General features: G+C 41.0%; 1 protein-coding gene, 1 non-coding gene and 1 pseudogene across 2 annotated transcripts in view; 2 read left to right on the top strand and 1 right to left on the bottom strand.

The window, feature by feature from the left end:
- Lonp2 (lon peptidase 2, peroxisomal) overlaps positions 1 to 25,250 on the bottom strand; it is a 91,115-nt gene that overhangs the window by 26,424 nt on the left and 39,441 nt on the right. Inside the window, exons 9-11 of the mRNA XM_021220133.2 lie at positions 18,540 to 18,690; positions 16,685 to 16,811; positions 11,394 to 11,527 (exon numbers count right to left, since the gene is read on the bottom strand). Of these exons, the coding sequence (XP_021075792.1) occupies positions 11,394 to 11,527; positions 16,685 to 16,811; positions 18,540 to 18,690 (412 nt within the window). The remainder of the gene's footprint in view (positions 1 to 11,393; positions 11,528 to 16,684; positions 16,812 to 18,539; positions 18,691 to 25,250) is intronic.
- LOC115062718 lies at positions 13,089 to 13,194 on the top strand. The gene has a single exon (XR_003842650.1). It is a non-coding gene; the product is annotated as a U6 spliceosomal RNA (small nuclear RNA).
- On the top strand, positions 22,961 to 23,524 carry LOC110337296 (annotated as a pseudogene).

The raw sequence follows: 25,250 nt of genomic DNA, 5'->3' as shown, positions 1-25,250 counted from the left end.
AACATTAGAATACTGTATGATTTTGAATTTTAGACACCACACATAGGATTTACCACGGAAGCTTTCAGTCACTGGGCCTAGAATTTATAATTTTAGTTTGCAGAAGGCTACAAAAGCCCCCAAACTTGATCAGCAAGCCAAGTGTCTTGAAAAATGAAAGTGTCTCTGAAATCGACATTCCCCAACAGTAACCTCAGTCCCGTGATTGAGGCAGATTTCCAATTGTTCTGAGCTACCAATGTAATCAAAGGGCAGGAAAGAACTGACAAGATGAAGGAGGAATTCCAACACTGAAAATGTGAAACAGAATCCACACTTCCACGTCCTGTTTATGTAACCTGGGTCTTGAATAAGAAACTTCAGTGTTGGCTAAAATGTACTTCTGATAATTAAAGTGTCTGAGACTGCAATGTCTGTTACAGCTTTTTAATGACTAAACTTGCTGGCAACATGCAGAGTTCAAAGCTGACCAGTCTGAAGATTAGGAAAATGGAGGTTAGCTTTATTGGTTCCCACAAAGATACAGATAAGGTGACTTGTCACAACCTTACCATTAGACCCAGGCACTACTCTAGAAACTGAACCTCACTTCCAAGTCTTGAAGCAATCTAAAATAAGAACCCCCAAAGCATGTGCTTTGTGGTTTTAGTATATGGAGGCAGATATACAAATTATTCTCTTCATTCTAAATCCACCCAGAAAGGAATGAAGGTAGGTTAAAATATTTGAGGACTTTATATGTAACTAGAAGCCTTCTAATTACTTTTACTTCACTAAAAATAAAAAGGTGCTTTTTAAAAAAAGTTTTATTATGAGACATATGCTTTCCTGTCTACTACTTTTGTGCTTGGTGCCTGCAGAGGTCAAGAGAGGGCATCAGATTCTGTGGACTGGAGTTACAGATGGTTGTGAGCCACAGTGTGGGTTCTGAGAAGCAAATCCTCTGCAAGTGCTCTTAACTGCAGGGCCAACTCTCCAGCCCCATGAATGGAGCTTTTATGTCTTCAAACAAGAACGAGATCCAGATTGAAAGCTGACAAATGTCTCAACTTTTGCTAAAGATTTATGGGTCTTTATAGATTTTTTTTCCCCCTCAAGGCCACCTAACAGTAGACCAAACCTATTCTTACTGCTTTTGTGTCACAGAAATTTCTACTTTCTCTCAACACCCAAAGACAGGATTTCTTTAGAATTCTCAACAAACAAATTAATCTCTGGGAAATGGGGCTGTATCAACAGAAATGAAATGTACAAAATCCTCAAAATAAATGCTGCTCATAAACTGAAACTGGATACAGAGTAAATTTGTGTGTTCTCTTGTTGCTCAAAACTCCTTCTCAGGGGAGATATAAGCAGAGCCTACTCCTTCTCCTAAAGGTCCAGTGACAACCCAAGATAGAACTCCACCAATGTTCACACTGGATAACCTGAGTCTACTGAGCTCCCTTACAGGGTGTAGGTGATGGGTTACTTACAGGGGCGTAAGTATCCCTACCCTGATAAGCCACCACAGGAAAACCTACCCAGCAGGGATGTAGGCTCCCTGTATCTACACTGATACAGGAGTGCCCTTCTCCTCCTGTCTTCCCTCATCTATGTACTTTAGCCCCTCTTCCAGGCCACATGCAATTAAGGCAGAGTTGCACACAAAAGGTGGTAGGAAACAAGGGAGCATGAATAAATCATTCCAGCTAATGGTGGCTTGGCTTGGAGGACAGTCACTTGAGACTCCTCTTCAAGTAGTGCACTGCGGGGCGCAGCGCCATTTGCCTATAATCCTAGTTTTGGGGAGGCTGAGGTAGAAGGATGGTACATTTGAGACCAGAATGGATTACAAAATGTACACCTCTCACTCCCAGCATTCCTTGTTCTCTGCTTATTGATCCTTCAGAGACTCCGGGAGTTGGTTGAAAGCTTCCAACCATCATGATTGACTGCCTCTTAAATGGTGAAAAAAAATCCACCCTTTTTTCCTTAACTTTGTTCTGTCAGGTATTCTGTCATAGCAACAGGAAAGTAACTAACACAGTGGCCTGTTAGTCTTAAGAAAGATGAAGCCAAGGTGTGACCCCTAAATCTCCTTTGTAATACACAATTCTGTAAGGGGTACGTACACCTTGCCCTGTTAATCCTTCAGTGTTCAAAACTTACTTCCTTAGCTGTGGCAGAGTCCTGGACACTTGTTGGGGACAAGTGTCCCTGTGGAAAGAAAAGAACAATGTACCCCAGATGTTGGCTATGGAAGACCAGCATGATTTGAGGTTAACCTGGGTGAACTCAGGTGCATGAGTTGCTTGTATGATTCTGAACATCTCCTCTGATAGCCAGTTCCTCCTTCATAAAATGGAACAGCTCTGTACTGATTTTGTGAGGCTTTTATGATATGTGGAGATAAGGCATATAAACTGAGTGGTACAAGGTAATTGCTTTTTTAAAAAGATATTTAAACTGGTCTGCGAATATCGATCACGATAAGAGTTCCTGCCTAGCATGTGTAGGGCCCTAAGTTCAATTCCCAGCACCAAATAAACAAAACTAAAACAAACAAACAAACCCTAAAAACTGAGAGAAGCAATTGTCACCCCAAAGCTGGAGGAGAAAGAACACCGACCCAAATCATCATGGCCATGATGGCAAGCTCTCTCATTGTGTACAAGGGCAGCCTTCCACTAAGGTGGGACTTGGGGAGGGGGGCCAGCATTGGAAGTGAAGAAGACAAGAATTTTATAGAGCTCAGGGGTAGGGAGTTTCTAAATGGGAGAATTGTCAGGAAAAATAGGCGGGGTTAAAGGAGCAGAACATAACAAGTTAGTCCTAAGAGCCTCCTGAAACAAAGACATGATTGTCATTTCTGGGACAGGCGATACAGAACCATTTGTAGTTAAGGTTACAAGTCGGGCATAGCCCAATCCTTGAGATTCAGAGGTTTAACCATAAACAGGAGTGGGCCTAGTTTGTCTTGACTATAAGATGGCTTTTAAGCCTAAGATGGAAGCAGGCTTGTTCTTCAGCAAAAATAAACAAATTTTATTTAGGTGGGAGAGGGCCTGCTGGATGGCTCCCAAATAGCCCATCCCTATCTCCTAGCACTCACATCTTTATTGAGTTACCCTTCACAGCCTATCACAGGTGGTATGTGATACCAAGAGTGTGATACCAGTTTTATAAAAGGTTGCCCATGCTGCCTTTGGCTTTTTCTATCTTTCTTACCTAACATATTACATCCCCTCTGTGAGAAGCCAGCTGCTATGTTCTAAGCCCAGGGAGAGGCCCCTGTGGAAAGAAAAGAACTCTAGCCAACAGTCGGAGGGAGCTGAACTTGGCTAACAACTGTGAATGAGCTGCTACTCCCAAGGTGAGCTTGCCACTGCTTGCGGCCTCAATACAAAATCTGAGGACAAGTCTTAAATCAGAGACTTAGCTACTCTTTCTGCTCTTGGATTCCTGATCCATGGAAACCATGAAATACGTGCTTGATAAGTAGTTTTAGAATGCTTAATAGTTTTAATTTGCTGAGTTTGTGAGTAAGTTGCTCCAAATAAAGTAAGTGAGTAACAAAGTAAGAAAGTAAGAAAGGAAATCCTCAAATTTGGAGACTAGTCAGAAAGAAAGTTGAAAAAATAAGCAATTGAAATTCAAGAGACAAATCCTGCAACAAGCAGAAGAAGCCAAAACAAACATTACCACCTAAAAGTATTGTATATACTAGTTTAAGTTATTTTTCTGAGACAATATCTCATATTGTTGCCTAGGCTAGCTCAAATTCCTGTTAACCCTCTTACTTCCTGCCTCTTAAGCTCTTGGAGTACAGATATGAGCCATGGTACCTGATGATATATTACATTTCATTTCTATAGTAACACACTTAGGACAATAGCAGGAGAATGGAAATCTTCACATTTGAAGACTAGTCAGAAAGGAAGTTGAAAAAACAAAAATCACCTGATTTTTCTGAAGGAACAGCTTCCTGTTTGGTTAGGAGGGAGCTACACTTAAAATACCCAAAGCATGTTTTCAACTTGAAACGTTGATGTCAGGAAGCCACCACAAAGCCCCCTGACAGCTAGCAGCCCACCACAGGACCAACTCTTCCTGCAGAGCTGGACCCCAAGAGAGAGGAGCTAGCACAGCGAGTGGGGTGAGGGGTCACAAGCACAGAGCAGCACTTGAGGCAGGCATCCGCCATCTGCCCGAAGTAGGTGAGCACCAGGGTGGGCTACTTTCCTTCTCCCCCCCATTCTTGCTTACAGACATGGCTATGGTTCCTTGCAAGAATTAAAGTGAATGAACGAGGAGCTGTAAGGTACAGAAATCAAATTCTTTCTTCTGATGCATTTTTAAAGTTGTGATGGTACCTAGGAAGGATGCACTGAGGTGTTAAGTAAGACACAGTACTTGCATTAGGCTGAGTCACTGTAAGCACACCTTCTGGAGGATGGGGGACTAATACAAAATCAAAATGCACCTCAGGCAAAACAGGATCCACACTGACCTGTACACAGTCCTCATCAGAGAGAGGCGGTGGTTTCACCAGACCAGCATTCTGTGGTGATCAGAGGGCTCAGAAGTTTATTATGGGAAGATAAGCTTGTCTTCACGGAAATAAAATCCAGCCACTAGCTCTTTCTGAAAATACAGCTCTTAAGATCCCATGGACTGGGAGCCATGCTGTCACGTTTTAAGAGGAGCCTGCTAACTGGATGACGAGGGCAGGAACCAGTGTCTGCTGAGTGTCTATGGGGATTTAAGTCAAATCAGGGTCACTTACATGCTAAGTGGTGGGTGGCCTAGCCCCCTACTTCTGCCTTTTGGGCAAGTATGCACTCTAGACATCAGCTGCCACCCTCCAAACTAGACATATCTCTTTTCCTCTTTCCTTATTTGGGGACATGGACTAGAATTGTGCTCTGTCACAACTTAAGAATGCTTAGAAGATGAGCTGTGCTTTCAATCTTGAAGGGATTTAGTTAAAGAGACTCCGAGAAGTCATTTTTCAAAACAGCTTTGACTTCCTTGACAAAGGAGCTGGGAAAGCTGCCATTTAAATCCTTCCCAAATGTGACTAGCACCTAACTAGAGCACACTCAGGGTGGATTCCAGAAACCCAGGAGGAAAAACTGCAAAGTGAAGGCCCAACCAGACTCACAATCGAGAACTCACAAGGAAGGGGCCAAGTGAGCAGTTAGAACTGTTTCTCGGAGAACAACACATTCTAGCAGTAAAGATTGTATTTTAGGAATAAGGCTAAACCAGAAATAGAGTAGTCCTACAAAGTCTAAAACAAAGTCCTGACAGTATCAAGAGTGGTCTGCTGGTCCCTAGTGATTTGGGAGGAGAAAATATCACTCCTTTTAGAAGGCAACAATTGCTATTATGAGGAAGGAAATAACCAAAAAAGAAATTTTAAGAAACAGAATAAATTAGAAGAAGAAGAAGAAGGAGGAGGAGGAGGAGGAGGAAAAACAAGAAACATGGCTGGGAGAGAACTCAGTGCTGGTAAGGCATGTGAAATCCTAGGTTCCACACACTGCTCTGAACAAACAGAAGACATGATATGAAGTAAAACAAAACAGAAACAGAAGACAATTATATTCACCCAACAGTAGCAGAAGCCACAGCTGGCAGGTGACAGACTCACAGCTGGATCAGATGACAAATTGCTCAGACAGGTAACCCTAAGTCCATGTTGAGTATCCAAGAAAACAGGGAAAAAGATGGATTAAAAAGATGAAAAGAGCTGGGCAGTGGTGGCGCATGCCTTGGAGGGCAGAAGCAGGCGAATTTCTGAGTTCAAGGCCAGCCTGGTCTACAGAGTGAGTTCTAGGACAGCCAGGGCTATACAGAGAAACCCTGTCTCGAAAAACAAAACAAAACAAAACAAACAAACAAAAAACCCCCAAAGCCCCCCAAAACTAAAAAGATGAAAAGAAGCTCAAGCATGGTGCCATCTACCTTAATCCCTGCATGTGGGAATCAGAAGCAGAGGGATCTCTGAGATCATGGCCAGCCTGTTCTGCAAAGCTCATTTCAGGACAGCCAGGGCTACACAGAGAAACCTTGCCTCGAGAGAACAAAAGAAATGATTGATTGATTGATAGATAGATAGATGAAAAAACAATTTCAATGAAAAACTCATTGGGAAAAACATATAAAACATATATGCACACATACACACACACACACATACACACATGTATTTACATCTACATATATTTATAATTAAGTGACCATTTAAAAAGTAAAAAGCACAATTTCTGAAAATCATAATTCCATAGGTTTAAGTAGCAGAAGTTAGCAGTAATAACCTGGAATAGAGGGCAACAAAAAAATATACAAACTGAATTTCAAAGCTAAATTAATAGGGAAAAATGAGCAAAAGAGAGGTATAGGTACTGGAGAGATGGCTCAGTGGTTAAGAGCACTGCCTTGCTCTTCCAGAGGTCCTGAGTTCAATTCCCAGCAACCACATGGTGGCTCTCAACCATCTGTAATGGGAGCTGATGCCCTCTTCTGGTGTGAATAGCATACTCACATACAATAAACAAACAAACAAACAAACAAACAAATAAGTCTTTTAAAAAAAAGAGTGAGACAGGTATAGTTTCTTGTTTTTTGTTTTGTTTTTCCTTAAAACCGATAAAAGAACTTAGTCCACACTTTCAAAAAGGTTGGGAAATTCTAGGATGAATAAATGTAAGCAATGCCTATCAGATCTGGTAATACAAACCCGAAACTCCAGCTACTCAGGAGGAGAACTGCATGTTCAAGGCCAGCCTGGGCAACTTAATGAGAGGGGTGGGGGGGGGGGAGAGGGAGGAAGAAGGAGAGAAGGGGAGGGAGAGGGGAGAAGAAAAAGAAACGAGAAGACGAGGTGAGACTACAGCTTAGAGTATAGAGTAGAGGCCTTGGCTCGCACGTGCGTGCTCTAGGTCCAGTACAGGCAAGTGAGGCAAGTCTCCCTTTGCCACATGGGTGTGTCTGTTCCCAGAATCCAAGGGGCAAGGCTCGGTAGTTACTGAAGAACATGAGAAAGATTATGAATCAAATGAGGATCAAAGTGGGCAATTTCTCTGCTAATGCTGGCTTCAGAGGAAAAGCCTTACCAGGTATTTATGTAATTGGGCACACATGACACATAAGTGACTGAATAGCAGACATTTGTCTAATTCTACAAAGAAATACTTGAATATGTAAATGAACACGTAGAATATTTGTCTTGGCAAAAAACAGGTAAATATCAGAATAAGACTTTAGTTATGTGCTTTTATTCAACCCAACTAATACTCAGGAAGGAAAAAAAAATTGGAATATCCTAATGCCCTGTGGAGAGACAGGACTCAACGCTTTTATGAAGGCCTTGCTTTACAACTAACTGAAGCACTGATGTTCCACTTTAACACTAACCAACTATATCCCTCATCTGCCTTCTCAAACCCTCCATTTCTATGTGGCCAAAGTAATTCTCACTACAACCCCATAACATAAAGACAACTGTTCACAGACCAGAACTGCTGGATCTGTTCCAGAAAGCTTGTTAAAACACAGGCAGTTTCTGCCTGTTTTGAAGCTCGTGGCCAAAGCTATTTTAATTCCTGAGTCCAGCATTATTTCTAACATTAAAAATAGCTCACCCACTGAATTATTTGAAATTACTAAAACTGTTCTAAATAAATAACTCCTACTTTAAATAAATCATTTTCTAATCAGAAATGCTCAGTTTCTGAGTTCCATCTGAACTTTCTGGCATGAAAACCCAATGCAGATTCTTTTATAGAAATGTTCCTTTGGTTTGTTGGAGGTCATAAACACCATTTATTATAATTACATAATATACTATATGTGTTTTAATTGTGATATTCCTTGTAATTATTCTATTAACTCGAGAAGTCAGTCTTTTGTCTCATGACATCAGAACCTCTAGGTAAGGACTAAAACCAAAGTATCTGAAACAAATGTCTTCTTAATTAAGAATGCATTTAGGTACTTAGGTAATAGCTCAACTCCTCAAATTTGCTTAGCTACTTGATCATATACAAGATGAACTGCAATTAAAGAAAACAATGACAACAGAAACCTAAGTAAAAACTCTCATAAAAACTCTATGTTCAGGGCTGGAGTGATGGCTCAGTGGTTAAGAACACTGGCTGCTCTTCAAGAGGTTCTGAGTTCAATTCCCAGCCACCACATGGTGGTTCACAACAATCTGTAATTGGATCTGATGCCCTTTTCTGGTATGCCTGAAGACAGTGACCCTGTACACATACACATAAAATAAAGAAATCTTAAAACAAACAAACAAACAGAACAATATGTTCAAGCCGGGTGTGGTGGCACTTGCCTTTAATCTCAGCACTTGAGAGGCAGAGGCAGGCAGATCTCTGAGTTCGAAGTCAGCCTAGTCTACAGAGTGAGTTCCAGGACAGCCAGGCTACACAGAGAAACGCTGCCTCAAAACAAACAAACAAACAAACAAACACCCAAACCAACCAAACAACAAAAAACTTTACATTCATAAACAGTTCGCAAGCTTCTTGAACAAGTTCTTGGATATTTGTAAAGATAATTTAAGGACAAATATTAGAGATATGCTAACGATTATATTTACAAACATTAAACTGCATTATAACTACAGAAAATTCAGTTTGACACCTCTGAATGTGTTAAAAATTCTAAATCACCATCTAAATCTTAAACATAAATTTCCAAATGTGTTATTTATTTATTTAGTTTTTTTTTTTTTTTCCCCGAGACAGGGTTTCTCTGTGTAGCCCTGGCTGTCCTGGAACTCACTCTGTAGACCAGGCTGGCCTCCAACTCAGAACTCTGCCTGCCTCTGCCTCCAAAGTTCTGGGATTAAAGGAGTGCGCCACCACGCCCGGCCCTCCAAATGTGTAGATACATTTCAACTTAGCCTTTTCTACTTTATCACAGATACAACAAAAAGACAGAGGCTCAGATGGCCGTGGGCTGAGTACAGGAGAGAGCAGGAGGAGCATATATCCTAGCTAGGGAGGCAAGAGAAAGCCGTGCCCTGCCTCTGCATGGCCTTCTCTGTTCATGGGCATCTATTAACCTAGGACAGGTTTTACAACTACAATTTCTACAAAGTGTAGTCTGAACATGTTTTCAAAGTTCCTATCAAATTCTACCAACTTTCTAGTACAATGATAAGAAATGAAAACTACAAACTGCTAAGAACAAGGAGATAAGAATGAAGATAACTAATAAAGGGATGCTGACCAAATTTTGGAAAATATAACGGAACAGACAAAAATAGCAGGTTGGTTAGAGAAAGCAGAAACCTCTGTGTCTAGAGTTGGGAGGGGTGATCAATAATAAATTGATCTGAGCCATGACATCCTAAAAAGCTCAGAAAATTGCTGTATCCCTGAAAGTATGAGCAAGAACTGACCCAGCCTGCTTGGTGCTATTACAGAATGCCACAGCCTAGGTAAGTTATAGTGAACAGAATGTGTGTGACTCGTAATTTTGGAGGCTGAGAAGCCTAAGAACAAAGAACTATGCCAACGAAGGTCTATGTGCAGTGTGGGAGAAAGGACCGTATGACGGGCGAGCCCCTGAGAGACAGAGGTGAAGGAGGCCCGAGCCCATCCATTCACCAGGAGTCTACTACTGTGGAAAGCAATCCACTTCTTCAAGACAATGCATTAATCTAGCCACAAGGGAAGGGCCTCATGACTCACTCAGGATAGAACCCAGGGCCTTATGGCTCCATGCAAGTGCACCACTGCTGAGCTACCTCCTAGTTTCTCATCATTTCTTAAAAGTCCCCACCTCACAAGACTGTTGTACTGGAGGCTAAGTTTCCAACATATTAACTTGGGAGACAGAAACCATACAAAGGACAACAGAAGTTTTATGTCCTTATAAGAAACAATTAGATTTCAATTTCCATATTCTACATAGTATAACTGTATCACTCCAACTCAGCTAAACTTGAGGTTTATTCTCAAGAAAGAATGAACAGTGAGGTGCAACATGGGAGCAGGTAAGATCACACAGAATCGAGAGGGACATGTGAGAACCTACCCTTCTGTGCACTCAAACACCGTCTGGTCTACCAAGACTACCGCGTAGTACGGCTCTTTTTTCACATTTACCTAACTGCCTTCTGGAAAGAGTTTTGGAAATGGTAGAACTCTAATCTGTTTCCTAGGAAGTAATGTTCAATTCCTTACCACTAAATGTTACAAAAGCAAGTTTTGGCAAATTACATAACAACATGCTGTGATGAGAGATCTCCTTAGGAATCTCCTTCTAGGGCTGGAGAGATGGCTCAGCAGTTAAGTACTGACTGCTCTTCCAGAGGACCCTGGTTCAATTCCCAGCACCCACATGGCAGCTCATGTTTGCAACTTCACACAGACATACATGCACACAAAAACATACCAGTGTACATAAATAAAAATAAATACAATTTTAAAAAAAGAGAGACTTTCCTTCTGGCAAGAAGATCAAATACTTTAACTGGGAAACAAAGGAAACCCATGCATTTGAATAAGTGCAGCAGTGAAACTCTCTTTAGGGTATCACCTACAGGGTTATTCAGAAAAAACTATATTATATTTAATTATGTACCTATAAAAAAGCTGTGTGAGAAAAGACATGAATCTCTTCTAGTGTACTGAGATATGTGTTGACAGACTTAGACAGCTTATCATCATCATCATCATCATCATCATCATCATCATCATCGTCATCAGTATTTTAAAGACAGGTTCTTACTATATAGAACAGGCTGCCCTTGAACTTGCATCAGTCTTGGGAGTTCTGGGATTATCGGTGTGATCAGATTTGGCTTCTAATAACATTATTTTAAATTATTTAAGGATGTAACGATTGCCTGCACCAATTCAAAAAGAGAACACCAAACCACATGTAAATTGTACCCACTGTAAATTGTACCCACTGTAGCAATCTGGAGCAAATAACTGTGTTGTCTAGGTAGCAATACTGAAGAATAGTGAGGAAGATTTTTTTTTTTTTTAGATTTATTTATTTATTATATGTAAGTACACTGTAGCTGTCCTCAGACACTCCAGAAGAGGGCGTCAGATCTTGTTACAGATGGTTATGAGCCACCATGTGGTTGCTGGGATTTGAACTCTGGACCTTTGGAAGAGCAGTCGGGTGCTCTTACCCACTGAGCCATCTCACCAGCCCCAGTGAGGAAGATTTAACTCTTTGCTATTTGTAAAAAAGTCTTGAGAAACCCATAAACCTTATGTTACTCCATACTCAGTGGACACACTATGCTGAAGCTATATAAACTTTTGCTTCAAGGACCGATACCCTCTCCTTGCTCCATACTAAACTGATAGCACCATTCGCTTTTCCTGCCAGACTGAGAATACCAGAACAAAGTCACAAACCTTCTCCATCAGCCACATCCGAACGGTCCAGCTTGGCTTCCTTATGCTGGCCTTCTGCAACTTTCACTGCCACAGCCCGGCAAATAGCCCCAAACTTTCTGTCAAGAGAACGGACTCCTGCTTCTCTGGTGTATCTGTTAAGATAAAAATGTTTTACTTTTGGATAAACACCACCTGTAAATAAGGAAAAAAGGACAGCCAGTTCCCTAAAGAAACAATATAGATTTGAAAGTTAATTTTTTAAAAAATACTAATGTCTCCACACATAATATATTTCATTAAAATTAGTGTTGTTGATTTTTTTTAATATTAAGATGTCTTTTCAGCCACAACTATTTCCTTACTAATCTCCAACTATTACTCTTTATCTACAACTAAATCTTTGGCTGTGCAATACAGACACCTAAAATAAATCTGGCAGTACATTAAATACCACTTATTTCTTGGTGATATATTTAGGAGCTTACTGATCACAATCTGTAAATGTAACTTGGTTCCAAGTTTATTTTTCTTGAAACAGTGCTGAGGGAATCAGAGAGACTGACTGGAGCTTGGTGGCACTCTCAGCACTGAGAAGGTAAAGGTTGAGGGACTCAACAGTCACTTTCATGGGCTGTAGGCCAGCCTGGGCTATTTGGTACAGTCACAAATGAACAAATTTTAAAAACCCTCTAAAACCTAGTACAGAAATAAAACCAGAACAAAAATCTCCAAATCATAAATCAAGAAATAGGCTAATGAAGTGAATAGACAGTTCTCAAAGCAAGAAACACAGACAACCAATGAAGATTTAAACAGTAGTCAACATTCTCAGACATCAGGAAATGCAAATGAAAACTGCATGGAGACTGCATCTCACCCAATTAGAATAGCTGTCATCTGAGAAGCAACAGATGTAGGCCAGGATGTAGGGATGCTGAAAAGAATCGCTTTCGCTGCCAGTGTACAGCAGTGGTTCTCAGCCTTCCTGACGCTGTGACCCTTTAATACAGTTCCTCATGCTGTGGTGACTCCCCCGCCACCATAAACCTAACTGTAGCTTTGCTACTGTTGTGAATCATAATGTAAATATCTGATATGCAAGGTATCTGATATGTGATCCTTGTGAAAAAGTCATTAAGATTCCCAAGGGGGTCATGACCCACAAGTTGAGAACAACTGGTATAGAAGTTACTCATAAAATCCAAACTAGAACTACCAGATAATCCAGCTATACTAATCCTGGGTGGATACTTGCAGATCTGTAAGTCAGCACACTAGAGATTCTTACATATACATGTTGGTTGCTATACTACTTACCGTAGTCAAAACATGAAGTCAACCTACCTGTCCTTCAATAGACAGATGGAGAAAATGTGGTACACAGACACAATGGAATTTTATTAAGCAATAAAGAAGAATTAAATTATGATACTTGCAGGAAAATGTATGCATCTGGAAATCACTCATGTTACATGAAATAAGCCATACTCAAAATGAATAACATGTTTTTTCTCAAATACAGAATCTGCACTTGAGTTTGTGTGTGTGTGACATGACAGTAGAAAAGGACGGAGTTGGGGAACTATGAGAAGGGAAGGAGGGAAACAGACATAGAAGCAGAAGAGGAAATACGTGAAAGAGGAAGGAGACCATGCAGACATTGAGGGAAGACAAAGGGGCAGGCAAGAACAAAGTAGAAAGATATATGTGCATGTGCTCACTTTGGCAGCACATACACTAAAACTGGAACGATAGAGACGATTAGCATGGCCAATATAGCAAGGATGACATGCAAATTTGTGAAGTGTTCCATATTTTTGGAATAGTACTCAGCTATTAAGAACAAGGACATCATGAGTTTTGCAGGCAAATTGATGTAACTAGAAAATATCATCTGGAGTAAGGTAACTCAGACCCAAAAGGACATGCATGGTATGTACTCACTAATAAGTGAATATTAGCCAAAAAAAGTACAGAATATCCAGGATACAATCCACAGAACTCAAGAAGGTTAACAAACTGAAGGGCCTAAGTGGAGATTCCTCAATCCGACCTGGGAGGGAGAAGAAAGCAATCATAGGAGATGAGGAGGGAGGGAGGGAGGGAGGGAGTTGGGTGGAAAAGGCAACAGGGAGGGGAAGAGGGGAACATGATCAGGTACTGGGTAGGGGAAATAGGGCTAAAGTCCTGAGGGCCAGCAGAAAGACTGGAAACAGGCAATCTTGGGAGGTAGGAGGTGGGGCGACCCTCTAGAATGTACCAGAGACCTGGGAGGTGAGAGACTCTCAGGACTCAGAGGGATGGACCTTAGATGAAATGCCCTACAGTGGGGAGAGGGAACTTGTAGAGTCTACCTCCAGTAGAAAGACAGGGCACCAAGTAGAGGGATGGGGTTGCCATCCCACAGTCAAAAACTCTGACCTAGAATTGTTCCTGTCTAAAGGAACTGCAGGGACAAAAATGGAGAAGATGCTGAGGGAAAGGAGGTCCAGTGACGGGCCCAAATTGGGATCCAGCTCAAGGGGAGGCTCCAAGGCCTGACACTATTACTGATGCTATAGTGTGCTTACAAACAGGGGTTTTTCATGACTGTTCTCCAAAAGACCCAACAAGCAGCTGAAAGAGTCAGATGCAGATATTTAACTCAAGTGGCTGAATTAGGGAAAAGATGGAAGAAGCTGAGGAGGATGGCACCCCTATAGGAAGACCAGCAGTCTCAACTAACCTGAACCCCCAAGATCTATCAAAGACTGAGCCACCAGCCAAGCAGCATACATCAGCTGATATGAGGCCCCCAACACATATACAGCAGAGGAGTGCAGGGTCTGGACTCAGTCAGAGAAGATGCACCTAACCCTCAAGAGACTTGAGGCCCCAGGGAGTTGGGAGGTCTGATGGAGTGGGGATGGGGGTGGTGGGGACATCCTCTTGGAGATGGGGGAGGAGGTATGGGATGTGGAACAGTCAGAGGGTGGACCTTGAGGGGGACAAAGTCTGAATTGTAAAATAATAATAATAATAGACATGCATGAAACTATTACAAGAAACTCATTTCTTTGTATCCTAACCAGAAAATTAATTTGAAAAAAATAACTAATGTGGCTTCCTCAGCATCAGCTTAGTAACGGAGCTGCACAAAGGACTGCAGGATTCTAGGGCTCATTCAAGAGACAAATAACCAGAGAGGCAAAATCTTAAAAGCAAGTTAACAGAAATGCCTGTGGGGAGGGGCAGGCAACACCAGAGACTGAACCCAGCTCCATGTGCATGGTGTAAGCATTCTATCACTGATCTGTGTCCTTAACCCATGGTGAGTACTAAAGAAAAGGAACATTTAATTTGAGGAAGAGGTCCGTTTATAGTGCGTAGACCTGAAAATGTTTCCTTTTAATTTCAGAAGGAAATGTTCCAGAGGCTTCAGATGTCTTAAATTCTTAGGACAGAAACTATGAAAACATACAACAATGAGGATTCTCACCAGGAAGGGGAGCTCAGTAAGCACCTACAAGGTTGCAATCAGCTTGACAGGGGAGGGAGGGAGGGGCTAAGAACAGCAGCTGACTACAGCTCACACAAAGGATGAAAAGCTCTGGCCACTAGAGTGTGTCCCCTGTCCGGTAACTCAGTGCCTGGTGCTTAAGTGGAGTAGTGTCCAGTGCACTGTTCTGTTTAAAGTATTAGAAGTAGTAAGACTGCCCAAGAAAGCCCCTAACATCTACAGCTTTTACAATCTCATGTTTTGAATATTAAGTGTGTAAGAGGCAGTAACTGGGAACTGCAAACAATGAACTCTTCAGCATCTGTCTCAGAAGTAGGCAAGCCAGGTGTCACCTTAATCACGCCCCCTTTTCAGATGTAAACACTAGCATAAAGGTTCAGTGGCTTGTTAGAAGCCCAGAGTGATGTCACTGCTGGAAGACTTTGGCTAATCACTCAATTTATTTCTTCTGGCATTATGCACACAGTATATGTCAAAACAAATTAAGAAAAAGAAACTCTTGGGTCCGATTTAGACCTACTTTTTGAATATAACTAAATAGCCCTGGAGAAAATTTGGCACAGATCACAAGCAGTGAGAGAGGCCCAACAAGCATGAAGGGAGGCTGCACATTTCTTGAAAACAACGGTTACTAGGAAAGGGCTGCTGGAGTTCTTGGCAGACCCATGTTGTTCAGAGGGTGCAATCAATCTGTCATAGTGAGCCAGGAAAACTGCAAAAGGCTATGGTTAACATAAATTCCCAACAGAGTCTATTTTCCATTCAAACACATGACCTATAAATGAGATGAAGTAATACTTTACTTGTTTTTTTATGGGGGGGGGAAGGGGGATTGTAAGGAAGGAAGGGTTCAGGTTTTTCTACATAGCCCTGACTGTCCTAGAACTCACTCTGTAGACCAGGCTAGCCTCAAACTCCGAGATCCACTGCCTCTGCCTCCTAGTGCTGAGATTAAAGGCATGTGCCGTCATGGTAGACTCTACTCAGAAAACTTATGCAGTACTTGTCACAGGCTTAAGTACTTGGTAGCAGCTTTGGGAAAGAACATTCTCTACCACTCCAGTGTTAAGTCCCAACATTGATAACTTCAAGGATTATTATCATTTTTAAAGTCTTTTAGAGAAGAAAAGGAAAAGATGAACCTAAAAGAAAAAAAAAAGTGTCTGAAAGTAGCAGCTTGACTAAAGGGTTTTTGTTGTTGTTATTGTTGTTTTGTTTTGTTTTTGCTTTTTCTCCCAAGACAAGGTTTCTCTGTATAGCCTTTCTCTGTATAGACTGTTCTGGAACCTGTTCTGTAGCCCAAGTTAGAAGTGGCCTAGGACTCAAGAGGTTTGCCTGCCTCTGGCCCTAGTGTTTGGATTAAAGGTGTGTGCTACCATGTGCATAAAAACACTTCTATATTTTTCAGGAGCTTGGTTCATAACTATTAAATTAATCCCTTAGTTTGCTATTGTGGTAAAGTAGAAATTCCTGCTCAATAAAAATCATTTTCACAAAATGGTTTCACTATGCAATTCCTCCTCTTCAGAGCTAATCACAGCTATAGCAATGCTTTCAGCTGCTTAGGAATGCATGCTCTGGGATGCCAGCTGAATGTCTCTTCAGGAAATTATTGGCATGAAGAAAAAGATCCCACCTTTAGCTGGGTGGTGGTGGCACATACCTTTAATCCTAGCACTAGGGAAGCAGAGGCAGGCAGATCTCAGTGAGTTCAAGCCCAGCCTGGTGTACATAGTAAGTTCTAGGACAGTCAGGCTACATAGAAAAGGCCTGACTCAAAAAATAAAATCCCATCTTCAAGAAGACTAACCTGGTAATGATGGCCAGCGTGGTCTGCTGGGGGATCTGGATCTGCTGAGGAGTCAGCCCGTGCTGCTCCAGCTGCTTCGGGATCAGGTGCCTGTGGGCAATCTCCGTCTTCTCCTCCTGTGTGTACCCTGGAGAAGAAGGGCCTTTCTCTAAGGATTCACCAGGCTTCTACATTGCCAAATTGTCTTTAGCTTTTAAGACTTATTCACTTTATGTATATGAATGTTTTGGGTATATGTACATCTGTGTACCATGCACATTCCTGGTGCCTACAGAAAGCAGAAGAAGATGTAGTACTCCTTGGGACTGGAGTTATAGATGTTTGTAAGTCACTATGTGGGTGTTGAGAACCAAACATTGCTCATGTGTGAGAGCAACAAATGTTCTAAGCTGAACTCTCAAGCCTTTGCTACAGTTTTTAATGGATTAAATGTAGATTCATTAGATCTGAGATTTAGAATGAGCTTAAGTATTACTTCAACTAACATTGTAACCAGAATAAGGAAGTTTAAATTAGTTTGGAATTACCTTCACATTTAAATATATATATATATATATATATATATANATATATATATATATATATATATATATATATATATATATATATATATATATATATATATATAATATTTAAGAGTCTTTATGTTCTTATTGACCAAGAAGCCCCAGTGAGCACAGATTTATTTTATCTTTAAATTCTGTAAGAAAAAAAAAAAATCCCACCTAATGTACCCTCTCTGTCTAGTAAACAGTAGCTTCAAATCTGGGTTGAGAACTCATCTTTTGGGTAGGAGAAAGAGGCCTGAAAACACCCACATGCTAGAGGACAGGATGACCACAGTGGTTGAAGGAGGAGGCAGCATCACAGAGCTCACCTCTGATCACCTGTCACTGCCCTGATCACCTCACTGTGCATCGCTGCAGCTCATGAACTGGCTGCCTTCCTTTGTAGTTTCTGAAGCTCATGGATTAATTTAGCCATATAAATACACAAAAGCAACATTTTATTTATCATATTTCAAAACTAATTAAAAAGGTTTTCAGGTAATATGAAATTCAGTTAACATTAGGAAGAGTAAAAATGTTTAGAATGAAAAATACATTACCACATTTAAAATGTGAATATATTTAGAGTCTACCCTGTTTTCACTTAGTGAATGCTTACTGATGTTGGATCTTTTTTAAGACAAAATAATTTTGAGCAATTAAGTAAACTGAAAGGGTTAGGATCTGAGTATAACTTAAAAGGGTATTATTTTTTTCACACTACAATGAGGGGAAGACATGGTTGAAGCACACCAAATGTGTCACTATTTGACATCATCTCTGAGAGGAAGAGCGCAGCTTGAAGGCACCATGAACTTTCTGGGGAGTGTGAGGCCAGGGTCATCCAGGGGAACATTTGAGTCAATTATTGTGTAATATGTTTCCAGAAAGGAAGGCAGACCCCTCAAAGCCTGATAGAGAGGGATGCTGGAACCGGGCTTTAGACATTGGCTTTGTATAAACAAGTCTTTTTCATCTGTGATTTGGAGAACTGCTTCGGAGAAGACTATCTGACATTCTAAGAAGTTAGCATCCCTGAAGGTGACATTCAGGTGAACATGAAGTCACCGCTAGTTCTTTCCTGATGTCTTCCAGAACGCACACTCTAATTTGTCTTGGTACAAACAAAACAAATTCAGTCTTGTTGTTCAACACTGACTCTACGGAAAAGATGGTTTATACCTCTTGTGCAGAACTTGAAGGTTAGTGACAAATTAACTTCCAGACAACTGAAAGTCCATAGCATGACTGATTTTAAAGGGTATGCTCAAAGGAGAAGGTGGGCTATATACTTATGAATGGAGTACCTGGAACCTGAATGATCTCCATCCTGTCCAACAAAGCAGGTGGAATAGTAGCAGTGGTGTTGGCAGTAGCTATGAAAAGAACTTGGGAAAGGTCAAAGGCCACATTTAGATAGTGATCTGTGAAGTTATGGTTTTGTTCAGGATCCAAAACCTAGGAGAGAATGAATAACATTTAAGCAAACTTAGTTCCAACACCAATCTAAAACCCACACACTGTATCAGAAAGTTGATATTTCTGTTCAATAGTTAGCTGATAAACACAGAAATAATTAGAAATCCTGACCACCTCATATTCTAAATCCTTTATAAAAACATGTCACACATTCTATTGTCAAAATAACTGGAAGCCAGGAGGGCACACCAGCACCCAGACATGAACCCTGCACTGCTGCGTTGTCCTCAGATCTCTTTACCACCAGCTCATGCGGACCACAGCTACCTACCCTGCAGAAACACTTTTACTTTTGGTACCAGAGCTGAAATGTAAAGCAAAAGGCAGATCATTTTCAAAATCTTAGGTAAATTAATAATCAGTAGATTCCTCTTCAAACATTATCTGAATGTCAATTATAAATCCTTTATCTGGAAGGGGAAATCCACATAAAACACACTTATACAAATTGTTACTATATTTTATATAATACAATGAGAAACTGACTTCTTAAAACACCAATGAACCTCAAAAATGGTTAACCTGATGCAATATCTAATTTACTAATTAGTCTTAATTATTTGGCTTCATTTTTTATTTTGTGTGTATGGACATGTGCATCCCACCATCCTTACGGAGGTTAGACGGCAGCTTGTGGGACTCATCCTTTCATCACATGGGTCTGGGTGGCAGCAGGCATCTTTACCAGCTGAGCCAATCCCCTGATCCTCTTAGTAATGAGTTTCCTAAAATGACTAACACTGTATTAAGGAGATCATCTTCAGGCTCATGTACTTCAGGTTCCAGGCACTCATGTCCTCAAATCCTCAGGCCTGTCCTAAACCTTCAACATACATTCACCCAGAGCTCTCTAGGGCATACATATTCAAAATGGAAACTGCATGGCTTAAATATTCGTCACAGGCCAGCTGTGGTGGTGCACATCTCTAACCCCAGCACTCAGGAGGCAGAGGCAGACAAATCTCTGAGTTTGAGGTCAGCCTGCTCTACAGAGTTCCCAGACAGCCAGGGCTACATAGAGAAACCCTGTCTCAAGAAAGTAAAATAGCAAAATAAAAACTAAAACCTAATATACCAAATTCAGTTTGTTAAAATATTCATCAGAAGTTTACCATAAAATAGCCTTTTCTTGCTTCTGATTCCCCCTTTAAAGTATAACTCATAAAAACAAAGCCACAGGGCTGGAGAGATGGCTCAGTGGTATGCACACATACTGCTCTTCCAGAGGTCCTGAGTTCAATTCCCAGCAACCACATGGTGGCTCACAACCACCTGTAATGGGATCTGATACCCTCTTGTTATGTCTGAAGAGAGTGGCAGTGCACTCACATAAAATAAATACATCTTAAAAAGCAAAAACAAAGCCGCCAGTTAATTTTAAGTCAAAGCCTTTACTTACAATCTTGAGCTTTAGAAACTCATTGTATCTCTCTAGATTACATTTCTCAGAAGATCCTAATTTCACATTTTATAAGACTTAATTTTTAATATTGTAAAATCAATAAACTACTTTCAGTTCTACAAAGAAAGGTCTAATAATGAAATGTTCTTGGTTAAGAAAAATCATACTGTCAGACTGTTCAGATGAAGTAATTCTTTCTCCTTAAATCTAGACAATGGCTGTGATGGTTAATATTGGTGTCAACCCGACTGGATCCGAAATCAACTAAAGGAAGCCTCGGCACTCTTGTGAGGGGTTTTCTGGATCACACTAATGGGGGTGGCACATACACTGTGATTATTTGGCACAGAACTTTTATAGGAAGTAATTAAGGTTACAAGAGATTAGAAGTGAGGTCCTCATGCAATCTAACTGGTGTCTTTTTAAGAACAGGATGTCCCTAGCTATCCATATGCACAGATGACAGACCTTCAAAAGCCACAGAGGCCCTAGAAGGAAACCTGCCAACATCCGATTTTAGATTTCCAGCCCTCAAAGTTGTCAAGTTTTTAGAAGTCACCTGCACTAGTATTTTGTTGTGGTGGCCTTAATAGGTGAGCCATTGTTGTTTTGCATACAAGTAAAATGTTTATGTATGTGTGCACATATGTAAAGACATAATTTTACCATGTATTATGAAGAGAACACATAGAAGCTCTGGCACAAATGACAGGCTTCAAATATGAAAGGACTCAAAACATAATTCATAGACAAATTTCTGAAAAAGAGTAGTTTGAAGATACATGCTATCTAAAGAAGAGATAAAGCGCAATAAAAGTGTCAAAAGCAAGCACTGAAGTCATTTGGGATTTTTCCAATGGGATGAAGCAGAGCCAGGAACTCCAAAATGCTGCTTCTCCATCAAGGCAGCAAGCCAGCCTGCTGACAAAAAAGGCCAAACCCATCTCCTCAGATGTTCCCTTCTAATCTAGAACAAGCTGAGTGCTGCATAGACCAGGAAAACACTGGATTCCTGCAAATGGTTCAAGTGCTGTGGTATTTAATATTGTTTTAACCCCACCTCCCTTCCCCAAATTGACAGAAGCCCAGGAAACTGCCAGCTTTGTAACTAGGAAAAATGTGAGAACCTGTAGCCTAGCAACCTCCATAGGGCAAAGCAGAATTAGAGCTCTCTAGCCTCACCCTGGAGAACTGCTGGTATTTAACCCACATGGCATGTTCTTGGAACAGCTCTTTGACCTGAGAGAATACTTGTGCAGTCAGTTCTATTCCAGCAATCAACCGCAACTATTTAATGCTGCAGCTGCTTGATACAGTAATACCAGCTGGGACGAGCATGGCAACTGAAAAACCCTACAGAGGGTCCCGGGTGTAGTCAGCAGCAAAAGTCTGTACAGCACTCACAAGGTTCTAAATTCCACCACACACAACATTAAAAGGAAAAACTTGGGAAATAAGATGCTCGTTGGTTGCTTTGTTTTTAAAGCTCTGTATTTATTACTGAGAATCCAGAAAGCCATAAGACTGTGCCATATATGATCAGACAAGGCACTGTGACCCAGATAAGACTCCCCTTCTGTCTCATGGGGTCTTCCTTGCCCACCATTTGTTAGTGAAATCTGAATTTACTTTCTACTGTGGTGGTATATAAACTTTGTGTCTTCCAGTTGAAGGAGATACCCCTACTATGTTTTGTTTGTTTGTTTGTTTGTTTGTTTTCCCAAAGATACCACTGGGGATAACACAAGGTCAGGTCCCAGAGCAAAAGGGATGGACCCTCAAGGAGGCATAGACTGGTTACAGGTCAAACAAGAGACACAGAGCTTTGCCAGTAGCAATATTTCTTTGAGGAAGACAGTGGAGGATCAGTGAACTTGGTGACAGGCCATTCCTCCAGTACAGAAGTATCCTATGGACAGCATCATACAAACACTTGCATCTAGCTTCCTGTAGATTTGGCAGGATTCTTAAGTTAGATAAAGGATCTCAAAATACTAGCTTTTCCAAAATTTAAATATTTATAAAAATGGACTCTAACAAGCACCAAGTTTAAGAAATAGTTTAGGTGCCTTCCAGTTGGCACCAGTGCTGAGCCACCTTGGGCCCAAACTTGGCGGGCAGTCCCACAGTCTCCAGAGGACTCTCCACCCCACAGGCGCCCTAGCATGTCCAGGATCTTAGGACCACTGGTGAATGGAGCACAACATCTGTTCCAACAGAACTGGGGGTGCCTGGGGACAGCTGGAGCACGGACACAGGAACCCGCCCGACCAGTGGCTCAGGTTCCTCCCAGTCGGTGTTGGTCTACCTTGGTTTCAAACTCAGCGGACACTCCCATGGTCCCCAGAGGAGGTACCACTTCCAGGCACTCTAACATGCCACAGATCTTTGGATCCCAGGATCCCAGGAGCTTGGTTATACCAGGATCTCAGGGTCTCAGAGGAAGCTTGACTGCCAAGAACTCTGACACACCCAGAATCTCAGCATTACAGGATCCCAGAATCCTAGGATCCCAAAGAAAGCTGGACTCTGAAAAGTTCTGACTCAACTGGGATTACAGGAAGGACAGGTTCCAATCAGATATACTGAGGGCAGAGAGCACTTGAGATAATCAGATGGCGGGAGGCAAGCATAAAAACAGAAGCAACAGGAACCAAGGGTACTTGGCATCATCAGAACCCAACTTCCCACCATGGCAAGTCCTGGATACACCATCACACCAGAAAAGCAAGATATGGATCTAAAGTCACTTCTTATGATGATGATTGAGGACTATAAGAAGGACATAAATAACTCCCTTAAAGAAATACAGGAGAGGTTGGGCTCGGGCTCCTTTGCTGAGCCACCATGTCACAGAGCAGGGAGGAGAACCTGCAGGGCTCCTGGGTAGAACTGCACTTCAGCAATGGCAATGGGAGCAGCGTTCCAGCCTCCGTCTCTATTTATAATGGTGACATGGAAAAAATACTGTTGGATACCCAGCATGAATCTGGATGAAGTAGTTCCAGGAGTTCTCACTATGACAGCCCACCTCGCTCCCAGACACCACAAGATACCAACAGAGCTGAAATAGACACCCACAGCTTTGGCAAGAAAAACAGCACTCTGTCTGAGGAAGATTATATTGAGAGAAGAAGAGAAGTTGAAAGTATCTTGAAGAAAAACTCAGATTGGATATGGGATTGGTCAAGTCGGCCAGAAAATATTCCCCCCAAGGAATTCCTTTTTAAACACCTGAAGCGCACAGCTACTCTGAGCATGAGAAACACAAGCGTTATGAAGAAAGGGGGCATTTTCTCAGCAGACTTTCTGAAGGTTTTCCTTCCATCTCTGTTACTGTCTCATCTGCTGGCCAGTGGCTTGGGGATCTACATTGGAAGGCGCCTGACAACTTCCACTAGCACCTTCTGATGAAGATTTGGATCTGACTTCTGCTCACACAGTGAGGATTCATGTCTGAGCTGTGACAGCTAATTGAAGAGCTAGCATGATCCTTGGGTGTCTGCACTATGTGTTTATTTGTTCTGTAAATGCAGTGTTCCTGATTTAGTGAGACAGAATAGACTCTTGTCATGACCTATAATTATACCTATGGGATCAATTAATAAGCATGTCAGACTGATGCCTATTGTAGCATTTACTANTAAATTTCTTTGAATATTAGATATAAATAGTATAAATAATTTTAATATAGTAGCAGTGGTGTATTTAAAAATGATCTGTAATCGTAATTCAGATAAGACACTTTACACTTCAAAAGAACAAGTAAGCAATATTAAAATCATTAAAGGGTTTTCCCCAAAGGAATATTGTGGCCTTATAATCCTATTACATAGCAGAAAATTAAAGGGTGCGGGTTATCTGTAAAGGCCTCCAATTTTGCGAATTAAGTAGCAAGTAGAAGCTAAGGTTACCCACAAACCCCACTTTGCATCTTCCCTCTTCCTGCTTTGCAGGGTGAGGATTCTAGCCTTGCTGTCCACCATTACCTTGGGTGGTCAGTTTTATTGCAGGCACCTTTATCACTCTGCTGAATTCTACTGTTTGTATTTAAATTTTATGTGCTTTGGAAATCAGCTGTCTACTTTAAAAGTCTGGAAATGAAAAACAAAATCTTTGCCAAATCCATTGGAAAATACTGTATTTGCATATCCATTAATCAGTATCCAAAGCTTCTGTTAAATTGGGCGTCCCCTCAGTCTTCTCTTTTCTATAGCATGGTTTTAAAGTCTGCCTCCTTGACATGCTGTATATATTCTGTTTTTTTGTTTGTTTGTTTGTTTTGTTTTGTTTCACTGTCCCACACTTAACTCAGGTGTGCTAAAATAAAAGTAACATTTTAACAGTCAAAAAAAAAAAAAAAAGAAAAGAAAAGAAAGAAAGAAAAAGAAATACAGGAGAACACATCCAAACAGGTGGAAGAATTGAATAAAACCATCCAGGATCTGAAAATGGAAGTAGAAAAAAATAAAGAAATAACAAAGGGAGACAACTCTGGAAAGAGAAAATCTAGGAAAGAAGTAAGGAGCCATAGATGCAAGCATAACAAACAGAATACAAGAGATAGAAGGGAGACTCTCAGGTGCAGAAGATACCATAGAAACCATTGACACAACAATCAAAGAATATGTGAAATGCCAAGAGATACTAACCTAAAACATCCAGGAAATCCAGTACACAATGATAAGACCAAACCTAAGGATAATAGGTATAGACGAGAAAGAAGATTTCCAACTTAAAGGGCCAGTAAGTATCTTCAACAAAATTATAGAAGAAAACTTCCCCAACCTAAAGAAAGAGATGCCCATGACCATATAAGAAGCCCACAGAACTTCAAATAGTTTGGACCAGAAAAGAAATTCCTCCTGTCACATATTAATCAAAACAACAAATGCACAAAACAAAGAAAGAATATTAAAAGCAGTAAGAGAAAAAGGTTAAGTAACATATAAAGGAAGACCTATCAGAATTACACCTGACTTCTCCCCAGTGACTATGAAAGCCAGAAGATCCTGGGCAGATGTCATACAGATCCTAAGAGAGCACAATGCCAGCCCAGGCTACTATACCCAGCAAAACTCTGAATTAACATAGAAGGAGAAACCAAGGTATTCCATAATAAAACCAAATTTACACA

Source organism: Mus pahari, chromosome 20, assembly GCF_900095145.1.
Source record: "Mus pahari chromosome 20, PAHARI_EIJ_v1.1, whole genome shotgun sequence".
Lineage (NCBI taxonomy): Eukaryota > Metazoa > Chordata > Mammalia > Rodentia > Muridae > Mus > Mus pahari.
This window is presented reverse-complemented; position numbering and strand designations above follow the sequence as displayed.